Source organism: Pyrus communis, chromosome 8, assembly GCF_963583255.1.
Source record: "Pyrus communis chromosome 8, drPyrComm1.1, whole genome shotgun sequence".
Lineage (NCBI taxonomy): Eukaryota > Viridiplantae > Streptophyta > Magnoliopsida > Rosales > Rosaceae > Pyrus > Pyrus communis.
The window spans coordinates 11,071,109-11,084,832 of record NC_084810.1 but is presented as its reverse complement, the minus strand read 5'-3'; the positions used below and the strand labels follow the sequence as shown (position 1 = coordinate 11,084,832).

General features: G+C 36.1%; 1 protein-coding gene across 1 annotated transcript; it reads right to left on the bottom strand.

Annotated features, from left to right (window-relative positions):
- Positions 1-8,767: 8,767 nt before the first annotated feature.
- Positions 8,768-10,779, bottom strand: LOC137741431 (cytochrome P450 82A3-like). The gene is made up of 2 exons (XM_068481147.1): positions 9,779-10,779; positions 8,768-9,391 (listed from the first exon to the last, which is right to left on the bottom strand). The coding sequence occupies exons 1-2, from the start codon at positions 10,748-10,750 to the stop codon at positions 8,768-8,770; spliced, it is 1,596 nt and encodes a 531-aa protein (XP_068337248.1). The 5' UTR covers positions 10,751-10,779.
- Positions 10,780-13,724: the final 2,945 nt, after the last annotated feature.

Here is a 13,724-nt window from a genome sequence, read left to right as displayed (position 1 = left end):
ATGTCCAACTTTTTCACACTTGTAGCAAACAAGATTTTTTTATTTGATCATTCTCTCCCCCCCCCCCCCCCTTTTTGTTTGTGAGAGTGGAATTTTTGCTTGTGAAACATCCTATAAGGTTTTATTTATGGGGATTTTCTTCCGAGCATTTTTTGGGAATTTTTTTGGTTTTTCAAAAGGGTTTCTTGGAAGAAGATTGACCTTTATGTTCAAAGCCGAATTGTTCGCAGAAATCTCCCATTTCCTTTGTTCCTGAAGCTCTTTGCTTATCAAGTTGCCTTTCCAACTTGATATCATTACAAAGTGCTATTCCCTTAGCACATATTTCAGAGGTTAGTTCTCTATAGGTATACCTATCATAAGGTATAACTCCTCCAAATTTTTCTTTTATCCGACTGCGCACCTTTTCAGCAAACAGAGGAGATAATCCAGAAAGAAACTTTTCTTTCCAAAAATCAGCATTATAGTCGGATCTAAGAAAGACCTTGGCATAGAAAACATCTTTATACCATCTAAAATGAGACAAAGTCGGATATTTTAAGTTCATTAAGAGTTTTCTAGACCGGTCTTGTTGCAGCTCAGTAGAACCAACGAAATGTAGGGTAATGGTGTAGATTAGGGTATTCACCGCATCTTCTTGGGCTACTATCTGTCCATTAATTTTTCTTACTTTTGTGGCAGCAAGGATTTGTCTCTTTGCTTCTTCGCTTAGGTGGAAATCCCACCATCCACGTAGTTGACCTATAAATCATACTACTATTGCATGTGCAATGGCGCTATCAGAATTTCCTTGTAGTTTACTAATGGATGAGAACATCATCATGTGTCTTATAGTATTGATGACTTGGTAATTTGCTTGTCCATCAATGTTCCATTCAACAATTGATCTCCCATCATATTGAACCTTTTCACCCATATCGTTATCTTTAAATTGGAGATCTACAAGGGCGTATATTTGTCATTTTGATCCTTATTCAACATAATTTTGCACGGAATGACCAAAATGATTGATAGTGGACAATTTCAATTACCACTTCTATTAATTTCAAATCTTAGAAATCAAAGTGATGTGTTATGTGCAAATCTCAGCGACTATTTTGGCTAAAAAGCCTATCTTTTAATGGGATCGTGCGGCTGTTAGTTAAATAAAGCTTTATTCTTTTTTTTTTCTTTTTCCTTTTGTCTTATTTTCAAGGACTCTATGTTTGTCACGTTATCACTTACGGTTAACTTAACAGATTTTTTAACAAGCGTATGAAATTGAAATAAATCATAAGTAGATATATGAGATTGAAATGTTTTAAATATGTTATATGAGGTTGCAATCCCACTAAAATTTAAGGATGTAAAATGTAATTTAACTTTTTTTTATATAATAATAAAAATTAAAGAAATACAAATAAACTCACAAAAAGTAAATCACACCATCATCTCGACCGCCACCCCTCGCCCGCTCATCGACCGTTTCGCTGCACCGCATTACTATGAAGGAGGACGAGTCATCATTACTGCATATCAATAACGAAAAAAGTAGTGATCAACAAGTCCTTACTCAAGGTCAAAACTTTGCAACACCTTTTTTATTTCGCTTTGAAGTTATCGTATTATTGGTCCAGAGTTTATCCTTTTAACGATAGATATTCTTTTGGGAGCAGTACGGCCTGAAGCATGGACACACTTGGGCATTTAGTACTTGCAGCCCTTCCAAAAAGTGGTAACTGGTTGAAATACGTCACGATGGCATGATTAAATTTTTGAGAGCACAACGTACAAGACCAAGTGAAATGCCATATAACAAAACACAGAAGGGAATAAATTACCCGGCCTTGAATGCCCATTTGCATTGGTACAATTGATTCCAATATCATGAGAGGAAGGACCGGAGGAGGAGGACCAAAGGAGCGAGGCACTGAGGAATGACGATTCGATCGAAAGAAAAAACACAAAACCTAATTGAGAAATGATTAAGTGTAGTCGCACTAGGTGAAACCAATTTGGTTTTGACCACTTATCTAATAACGCTTGTATACAACTAATAAATTGCCTAAATTAAAAACTTACATTGGTGAAATATAAAACCCAAGGGCAAAGTATTCCCTGCAGTTAATTCAAACGACATTGACAAAAAATTCCCAAAAAATCAATACTCTTAGAGCCACTTTTATCATATTTTATAAACATACAACTTATCAAACAAAAAGAAGGGTTAAGAAAAATACCCACTAATCTCATGAATCTACTCCAGAATGATTTCTCCAAGCACCCAAGTAGCAGCAAACGCCTTCATACCGCGCGCTTCATGGCTCGAAGTAGCAACCCACGAACCCTTTTCAATTCAACATAAATTACAGCAACAAAAACCCACAAAAAAACTGTATAAGGCAATTAATAAAAGGAGAAATTAGGTTCTAATAATTCCTTTTGCTATTCCATTGATTAAAATCCTATTCATTTTAAATTTTTGATCAAGGTCCTTACGCATTAATAAAATCATTAATTATTTCAATAAAAAAATATTTTTTTTAATTTCTAAATATATTCATTTAATGTTAAAAATGTTACAATTAGTATATTTACATTTATGATTAAAATTTTTATCATATATTTTTAGTTTTAGTTTGTACCCATTTTGAATTTGTAATTCTTTTTTAATTTGTACCAATTTTCTTTTCAGTTTTAATTTGTACCCATATATTAATTTCTTTTTGTGCTCATATTTTTTAAAGTTTATTTGTATTTGTACCCATATATTTTTTTTTTATTTGTACTTTTTATTTTTGCTAAATGTACCCATGCTAATTATATGTACCCATTCATGTAAAACTTTTTAATCTTAAAATGTACTCATTCTTAAATATACCAATTTGTTATATGTAAAATGTACAATTTTTTTATATAAAATCTATTCAATTTTTTTCTAATCCATTTTAAACTTATATGGGTACATTCTTTTTTCTTTGATTTTAAAATGTATCCATGTCAAGTTGAATCAAAGAAATTTACTAATGTTATTAAGCCTAATATCCTCTTTTTTTTTTTTTTTTTTTTTTTTTTGTGATTTTTAAGAATGTACCCATGTTTTGATACAATTAATTTTTTGGTTAATTTTGATGAATGTACCCATGTTTTTATACACACACACACACACACACACAAAATAGTATATTTATATTTAATATTTTTAATCCCACAAATTATGGTTTTCTTAATTTAAAATCTCATTTATATAAACAACTAAAATTTCTAATTTTTAATTTAAAAAATATAGTAACGTACATAGAAATAAATTATCACATTAATTTCAGGGACCTTGATCAAAAATTAAAAACCAACAAAGTTTCAATCAAAGAATATTCATAATTAAGGACCGCATCCAAAGTCTCCCTTAATAAAAATATTAAAAGGAAAAAAAAAAACAAAGAATCACCAAATCCAATTTTCAATCACTTAAAATTATACAACTGCAATTCCTAAAACAAAAAATAATTTGCAAAAAGAAAATTCGAACTTGATAACAGTCTACCTTAAGAAACCCCATTACCGAGTAACAGCAGCAACAACATTGAGACATAATTTATTGAATATATATGGTGGACAAATTTAACAACTCTAGTACTGTTAACAAAGCTTCAACCAATACAACATAAATCAAATCAATATATACCTATATATCCCCAGTCCCAATTGTACCCTCGTTGCAACAACTCGAAATTTCTAATTCGAAAGCCAAACACACAGGTAGGCCACAATAAAATAATGGTTAATTACAATTCTAACTAACTACACTAAAAAAAATATATCATTTTGTTTAATTTATGGCTGCATCTAACATTCTAGTTAGACTGCCTACGTACCCTAAACAAAGGGATCAAGCTATTCGTAGTTCACCTTACACTTCTAGAACAACATGCTAAAATTTAATTTCGATCCAACGGTCGGATCTCCACTAATCACGAAATCAAGTGGCGGTCAACGTTTTATTTTACAAACTTACAAATCCAATTCGGGAAGATATGTACTTTGGATTCTTGATCCGTAAGCTCCTAAGGTCCTCAAATATTATGTACGATAAGGTCTCAAAGTTTGGTGACGATCCAACGGTTGGATCGTTGATTCATAAATTGATCAAGTAAGGTATCGTAGTGAATTTAGGTTCAAATGATCAACCTACTCCATACGAATATCAAAAATGAAATCAAGGCATCTAATTTAGCCTAAAAATAGCATCGACGACCCTTTGGCGACGCGCCGACATGGGTGGTGGTTGGCCGCCTCGACTCGCCGGAAAATTTCAATTATTTCCACAAATTCTCAAATTTTATAGAATTGAAGATCTCAAATAGTAGAGCAAACTTTATATTTATGTCCAAGTCCAATTTGGCCGGAAAAGGCTCCAAATTGACTCAAACAGGAAACCCTTGATTTGGGTAGTTGTCGATTTGTCACCAAAACGAACTTCGTCACCTCATCAAAGGCTTGGGCCTTGCTCCTGGGGTTGAGAGGAGTCTTTTGGTTGTGGTCATCAACGGTGAAGCTCGCCGGAGCCACCGAAAAAAAGATTAAAGCCGCCGAAAAAGTCGTGGGCTTTGTGGCTTTGAACTGGAAAAATGGGAAAGAAATTGGGAAATCTAACACCACAGAGATGTAGGGCTGGTCAAGGGCTTTCCATGGACACCAAGATCACCCAAAATGGAGTTCGTATAAAGGGGATATGAGTGGGTCAAGTTGGCGGGTTGGGTGGAGAAACCGGGTTGGCTGGTTCTCTCCTTCTCCCTTCCTTCATTTCCCTCATTTCCTTTCTCCCTCACTGGCCGGTGCCATTCCTCCTTTTTCTACTTTCTCTTCTCTCCTTCTCATCCCAGCCGTCCACGTGTCATCACAGATAATGGCTTCAGAGATCTGGAGCCATCCAGATCAAGCCAAAATTACAAAAATGTCCCTAACTTTAAACATTAATAACTCTTTCGTTATAACTTCGTTTCATGAACGGTTTTCGCCTACGAGCTCGATCCAAATATGCCAAGAAATATGATAAAATATATAACGATAAAATACACCCTCGTATATTTACGTTTAGTCAACGGGGAACATTTTCGTCATTTCACTTCCTAAAAAAAAAAAATTTCCAGATAATCATATATTTTAAAATTTTCAGGATATTACATTCGACCCCCATTAAAATAAATCCCATCCTCAAGATTTCAATAACGGGATAAGGATAAGGTATTTAAAACCAATCTGCAATACCGTTAATATTGAACGAAATCAAAATCTTATTCTATGATTTCATTCATATCCTCATGTGAACCAAACGAACCATATTAATCATATAGCCATAATCATCACTAGTCAAACAATGACCCCTATTAAAATAAATCTCGTTCTCGAGATTTCCAACCATTGAATAACGAAAAGGGATTTAGAAGTAATCCTACTGTTCCATTTATAGTGAATAAAATCATAACCTCAGTCTATAAATATTTCAACTAAATAATCATCTATACTCAGATTTCCTACCACCCTCATTGGTAGAATGATATCATAAATTCTAGCCATACACATTGGCGAAATAAAACATCAAGCCACAATCCTTATGGCCTAAATAAATACTAGATTATCAAACCACATCTCCCATTGGTTAGATAAATACTAGCATCATAATCACAATCATTGGTAAACTACTTACCATCATTGGTTATACGTAGCCGTTACCACAATTCTTCCTCAAAATTTCTAGCAATAATCACTGGCGATATCAAACATCAGAAAATTTTGCCATTTTCATCCTTGGCAAAACAAGTATCATAAATTCCAACCCTCATTGGCCAAATAAATATTATAATTTCAAGCTACATTTACTATTGGTAAAACCACTTACCATTATTGTCATTTTCATCCGTGGCAAAACAGATATCATAAGTTCAAGCCATAACGATCATCAGCCAAATAAATACCAAAATACCAAGCCATAATCATCAATGACTAGGCAAAAATCACAATTTCAAGCCAAACCATTTAAATTGGCAAATCAAATATAAGAAATTCCAGCAAAACCATTGGAATTTCAAATCACAATCACTGGTAAAATCACTTATCATTATTGGTTATACACAGCCGTCACCATAATTCCCTTTTAGAACTCGGGTGCCAACATAATCCAAGCTGATGACGGGTCCCATGCCCGATTACCCTCACTTCAATCTGACCATAACAACACGAAGTAGGGTAACGAGGGTGTCCATTTAATCCTACACCCCCAGAACCAAGTACCCTCCCCACGGGATATGATACAAATCTGGCCATGTAGGCCTCCAGAGGTTTAGGAGATCGAAACCCAAGGCAGTGCACGGTGCCCCTCACTCCTAGTAACTCTCAATCTAGGAGTGTCTATTTCCAACGGCTATACCACATAGATTATCCCGCATGAGTAGCCCGACCGTATAACACCCTCTGAAGGTTTAGGGGGTCGAAACCCAAGGGAACCTCATAGTCCCTTTCACTCTTAGGTCATCAAAATCATCCAGGGAACCTGCATTCACAATCCCTAGGAACCTGCACTAACAACCACACACGTGAGTCATTCAAAATAAATATATGTATCTCACATATCCATAGAAATTATGAAATATTACAGCCACAATGCAATTCATAATTTCCATTCACAAAACTCCATAATCGCCATGGAAATTGCACCCTGCCACATACGTGAGTGGTTCACCATATATATATATATCACCTGGATGCCTCTTATTTCCCAACAATTATGAAAAGAAATGAAGATCTCAAAGAGTAGAGCAAACTTTATACCTGTGGCCAAGTCCAATTTGGCCGGAAAATGCTCCAAATTAACTCAAACCTGCTGGAAACCCTTAATTTAGGTAGTTGTCGATTCGTCACCACAAAGAATTTTGTCACCTCAACAAAGGCTTGGGCCTTGCTCTTGGGGTTGAGAGGAGTCTTTTGGTGGTGGTCATCGACGGTGAAGCTCGCCGGAGCCACCGAAAAAAGATTGAAGCCACCGGAAAAGTCGTGGGTTTGTGGCTTCAAACTGGAATTATGGGAAAGAAATTGGGAAATCTAACACCATAGAGCTGTAGGGCTCGTTAAGGGCTTTCTATGGACACCAAGATCATCCAAAACGGAGTTCGTATGGAGGAGATATGAACGGGTCAAGTTGGCGGGTCAGGTGGAGAAACCGGGTTGGCCGATTCTCTCCTTCTCCCTTCCCTCCTTTCCCTCCTTTCCTTTCTCCCTCATTGGCCGGTGCCATTCCTCATTTTTCTCCTTTCTCTTCTCTCCTTCTCATCCCAACCGTCCATGTGTCATCACAGATAATGGCTTCAGAGATCTGGAGCCATCTAGATCAAGCAAAAATTACAAAAACGTCCCTAACTTTAAACGTTAATAACTCTTTCGTTATAACTCCGTTTCACGAACGGTTTTTACCTACAAGCTCGTGAGATCGTGCTTAATCCAAGAAATATGATAAAATGTATGAGGATAAAATACGTCCTCTTATAATTATGTTTAGTCAACATGGAACAAAAAATCAAAACTCTCATCAATAGAAAATCAAAAGGAAAACTTGAAATTATATACCTGAAGCACAAATGGTTTGCAAACGCGTAGACTGAGATGAGTGCCAGACTTGCTTCAAGGCGCCTAAGGACTTGTGCCTTCATTTCCTCTGTGCGCTAGGGTGAATACTACCAGGGGATTTGGTGAATCCTTGAATAGTCATCCCTTTGCTAACCAAAAAGAAGGCATTGATGCGGATAAAAAAACGATAGGGTGGAAGGTTCCCATGAGAGATTTGGCAAGTTGCGTAGAGATGGAGATGGAAAAGGAGAAGATAGCACGTCCCAAATTGAAAAAAATGTGAAAGAGAGAGAGAGAGAGAGAGAGAGAGAGAGAGAGCGAGAGACAAACCTGATTCGCTTGCTGATGACAGACGCAAGGTCGGGAAGGACAAAACGAACTTTTTCCTGTAGCAAAGTGTAAACAGTACGGGAACCAAAGTAGAAACCGAGGGCATTTCCACCCCTTTAACGGTTGGTGAATAGTGCTCGCTCTCACGTTATGAACAGTGCTAATTTGCTGAGCTTTAAGTACATATAAATTTTTATACCGAAGTTTTAAGAATTGTTTGGTTTCGATAACCAAATAATTCGGAATTTTCAAGTTTGGCTTTTCTCAAGTTGGGCTCAAATTTTTCGGATGGAATTCGGTTTTCTTGGATTTCTTTTTTGCTTTACAAATAATGCTAGAAATATCACATTTTGATATCACATTGATATGCAAAGTGATGTAAGCAGTAAACATATCACTGCTATGCAAATTTTGCACTTCAGAGCTAGACCCAAGTTAATGTAATGAAAATCTCTCGGTTTTTCAATCAATAATAAGAAAAACCTAATCAAAATTAGCTTTTTGATAATAATCGTAGATGGACTATTTTAATTTGTCCTGTTTGTGTACTGGCAAATGGGTGGGTTCTTTACAAACAATTTGAAAAACAAAAAATCCGGAGGCAACAGACCCAAAAGATAGCCCAATTGAAAATATAAATAGAGGCTTTTTTGGGGTACTTTTTTATTGCTAAATATGCCCATTCTCAAACACTCATTATTGCTAGGTTTTGTATCTTACATTGGCAGTTGATTTATTGATTTTACGATTACAAAGATGGAGACATAATTATACATAACTAATAACGACGAAAATCTCTTATTCATATCGCACACATAATATTATATATTTTCTTCTTTTATCCATAGAGTTCAGAAGATAAGCGAGGTTTGATGAGAACATTGAGTGGAGCTGCCTTAAGGTTGGTCATTCCAAAACTCTCTGTCATATCAATTGGTGCACTGGACGGGTTTGAGATTTCAAACGCATGCAGAAAACTAGCCAATGTAAATTGCACCAGTTGAAGACCAAATACCAAACCAGGGCATGATCTTCTACCACTTGAAAAAGGAATAAACTGAAAATGGTGACCCTTCAGATCAACATCCTTGTGTGTGGTAAGAAATCTCTCTGGCTTGAACTCGAATGGCTCAGGCCAATTTTTTGGGTCAGTTTGGATCTTCCAGAAGTTTGGGATAAACCGGGTGCCCTTTTGGATATGGTAGCCAGCGATGGTGCAATCTTCAGTGAATGTACGCGGCCCTGATAATGGTCCTCCTGGGTACAAACGTAACGTCTCCTTTACAATAGCTTGAATGTAGACCAAGTTGCTTATATCTTCCTCACTCACAACTCTTTGTTTGCCTATTTTGGTGTCCAGTTCGTTTAGAGCTTTTTTCATAACGTGAGGGTTGTTCAGCAATAACGATATTGCCCACGTCATTGCCACCATGGTGGTATCGCCACCTCCTGCAATAATAGTCTGCCCAAGGAATATTTGCTTGATTAACATTTATATATTCTTTAGGCGTTAAAGAGATTATCTTTTTAAATCACATCTTGTAAATCAAAGAATGTAATAGTTGATAGTTGAATTTCATTCTTAAAGATTTAAAGAAAGAATCTAATCATCAACCGTCACATCATATGGTCTACAGATACAGTCTAACAAGATAATCTCTCTACCATCATCCATTGATGAGCAGACAAATATATGGCATGAGTCATATATAAAATTGGAAATCATATGTTTTCAAAAAAAAAAAAAAATTCTTGTCTAATGTTTTCATTTTCTTTTTATAGACCATGCAATTAGCTTATAAGTATTGTGGCTTTGGTGCTGCAAAATTAATGAATTATATATACGTACCAAGCTTGTGGCTTTGGTGACCGTATCAGCATCAAAACTGCCAAGGTCTGCACCATTAAGCACAGAAAGCAACGCATCTATGAAGTCCTGTTCTCCTTTTGCATCACCTTTTGCTCTCCTCTGCTTATGCTCTTCAACCCACTCTGCAATAATGGCGTGCAATTCCGTTGCACTTTTCTTCATCGCCTTCTCATGTCCACCCCAATCCAACCACCGCAGATAAGGAACCGCATCACCCAACAAAAACATGCCCAGATAATCAAAGAACTCCCTCAATGCAGTCTGAACCCTACGCGCTTCTTTCTTCTCATCCCCAGCGGCAGCCACCGAATACCGCTTTCCGGCCACCATTGTAAGAATAACGTTCAGCATCATGTCCGCAAACCATTGCTTTAGCTCTACAACCACTCCATCTTTCGAGCCCTCCTTTTTCTTTGTACTCCAAAGTTCGTGCAATTCTTTTAAGAAAGTAGCCACTTCCGACACTCGAACGTGCTTGAGCAGCTCAACCTTCCGGACTGAGAGCAACTCCAAAGTAACGATCTTGCGAATTTCTCGCCAATATGGTCCAGGTGGTCCGAACCCAAACATGGCATAGTTGTAGCTAACGTGGTCTACAACCACCATCTTTGGGCGAGAGAGTATGCTCAAGTCGTTGGTTGTGTAGCATTCTTTTGCGATCTCACTGCTGCTTATCACCAGCGACGGTTGGACGCCAAGGCGGACAGTGAAAATGGGTCCGTACTTGTCCGCCATGGCTCCCAAAATTATGTGAGGAGGTGTGGAGCCTCCGAACAAATGAAGGTGACCAAATATAGGCCATCCACCCTTGGCTTCTGGTGGTGATAACTTGCCCTTGTGATTGGCAGCTCTCCATCTTCGAGATAAGTAATAGAACACGATGATTACTGTGAACAGACCAGCAGTGATAGAGTTTGTATAAGGGAGAGAATCCATTTTTGCAACTATCATTAGAAAGCTAGAGGCAAAATGATTTTTACTGAACTGGGTAAAGGCTTAAGTTGATTTATCGCCTTGTCATGCACACACGTATATATAGGAGTAAGTAGACCTGTAAACGGGTCAGGTTTATTGGGTATGGATCGGGTTCAACCCGATCCGTTAATTTAACGGGTCATCTGAACCCAACCTGTTAAGTTAACGGATCATCCGAACTCAACCCGTTAAACTAACGGATCATCTATTTCACTAGTTAATTTTTTTTTTCTTCTTTTTTTCTTTCGTTGTTTCTCTTGTCTCTCTCTCCACATGCTGAATTGATTATCAAGGAATATCACAACCACCCAATTTCTTCCATTATTCCATTCCCATCAACCTTCCTTTTATTCCTTCAGTCTCTCAGTTGTTTCAGTGAACTGGGTTGTTTCAGTCTCTGGGTTGTGTGAACTGAAGTCAAGCCCTTTCCCCATTCGTCTCTTTCATGGATTTGGGTTTTTGATTCCCTACTCGAAAAGTTTTTCTTTCACTCAAGAGGTAGATACACACAGATATTATCGAAAAAATGGCAGCATCAGCGGCGGTGACGGCGATGGTGGCAGCTGAGAAATCAAGCTCCAAGGACCAAGAATGGTGAGTTCAATGGTCAAATTCAATTTTTCTACCGGAGACCCATTTGAAAACAACGAACCAATTCGCCAAAACTTGCTTCAAAATCTCGTCTTTGCAAGTTCTGCACCACTGGATTACTAACCGACATTGTTGTCGAAGTCGACGACATGACCTTCCATCTTCACAAGGTCATTTCATCAAACACCTGGAGAGCACATTCTGCATTTCATCTCCTTCCCCCACAAAAACTTCTCGGAAACAGAAGGAGGGTTTCATTATTGACCATTGAAATTACACAAAAGCCCTCAATAACGGATGTTAACGGTGGTTAACGAGTTTCGCGGGTTCACCCAAAATGACCTGTTATTTAACGGGTGCTTAACGGATTGACCCATTAATCAAACCGCACCGACCTTAATCGGTTCCCAAAATTTTTAGGGTGCGGTTAACCAAACCGACCTGCATATATTTAATTTTATTTTTGAATCATAATTAATAAGTGTAATAATATAAATGGTTAGTTATTTACAAGTTATCATGTTTTCACTACATGAAAACAAAACCTGGTTAGTTTAAGAGCCTCTTTGGAGAATAACAGAGGGACCATTTAGAGAAGGCAGCAACTGCTGCTTTGGTGCTCTGCTTGGGCTGCTTCATTTGTGACTTCTTTAAAGCAATTACCCATATTGGTGCTACGTTATGTAGCTTGTGGAAGACTTTTCTCGCTTGTTAATGACGTGATTGATTACTTTCCAAAAATACCTTTTTCTATTTTTTTTGGAAAAAATAATATTTTCTACACTAAAAAAAAGGAAATGAGTTTAACCTCATAATAAGTTAGTAATAATATAATTCAAAAATACTGTTGTCTATATTCTATCCATCTATCTTTACAGAGTCAAAATATAAAAATAGTAACACATTCAAAATACTTGAAATTATGCTTTCCTTTTTAAAACTCTTTAAAATGACAATTCAATTAAGAATGACGTGATTGCCTACTTTTCTAAAAGTACTTTTCAGAAGACAGAAAAATGAGACATTCAAAGTACTTAAAATTGGAAGAGGATCCTCTTCTGAGCCCATGATGTAGACATAGTATTCATGTTGTATTTCTCGTGTTCGTATTATTTTTATGTTATACCCAATAGCTTAACAAGTCGTGTCGTGTAATATCTGTTAAAGTAAACGGATAATATGACCCGACCCGAAATCAATCCCATTAATATTATTAAGTAATATAACCCTACTCGTTACCCATCCCTGAAAGTTGTAACGCTTTTTATTACGAGTGATTATATTTTTCACACTTCTACAATAATTATTATTAATTTTGCACTCATAAAAAACACTGTTCATGCAATTTGGAGGGTTTTAAAAATCTAAACGACCATGTAACCATCGTCTCAGCGTTAAGGATGCAATTATAAACGTTTATTATATTTTCACATCTTTCAAACTTATACTTTAATGATTATGAATTTTGTTTATTTTGAACTCCCTTAAAATTACTATTCATGAGAGTTTGTATGGTTTTAAAAATTCAAATGATCATATACCCATCCTCAAAGCATAATGGATGCAACTACGAGAGTTTGCATATTTTTTTTCATATTTTTCACACATGTAAATTAATTATTATAATTTTTTTAATGTGTTTGGTATTTTTAAATTATTTGATATTTTTATTTTTAATGTGTTTTATGATTTTTAATCTCAATACACTATAAAAATAAATAAATAAATAACTAAATAAAACTTAAATTTTAAAATTTATATAGAATAATAATTAATAAACAATATATACATATTCATTATATCTATTGTATTTTATAGTAAGTTTTTTTTTAGTAGTTTAAAAATTTAAAATCATCAAACTAATTTTTTTCTTATCTTGTCGAAACAGGTTACCCACGTGTCATTCTCGTGAAAACTTGTTAAGAATCCGTTATTAATGGGTTATTATCGTGTGACCCGATTAATTATCGTGTTAACCCGAAACCTGTTATTTTCGTGTGGCGTTAACGGATCGTGTAAGAAATTATCAGGTCTACCAGGATGGGGATCCTCCTCACCAAGCTATCAGGACCATTCAAGTTTAATTCAATGGTTGCAATTATTATAACTTTTAGAGGACCCTCCTGTTTAAAGCTGTTAGATTAAATTTGAACGGTCTGAATGACCTGATCAAGAGAATCCTCGTCATGAGCTCAAAAGAGGATCTCCTCCCTTAAAAAGACCCTTTCCTTTTCATAACTCTTAAAAAAGACAAGTTAATTGAGGATGACAAAATAGTAAAACTGCTCAATCCCCCGTTTTTCTAGACGTTTGTCAAATTTTGAATATTTTGAAGATTTATTATTTTGTGACATGGTTG

Coding starts and splice junctions, on each gene's coding strand:
- LOC137741431 (XM_068481147.1), bottom strand. CDS start 10,750: ATGATAGTTGCAAAAATGGATTCTCTCCCTTATACAAACTCTATCACT. Junction 9,392..9,778: donor TCACCAAAGCCACAAGCTTG/GTACGTATATAT, acceptor TTCCTTGGGCAG/ACTATTATTGCAGGAGGTGG.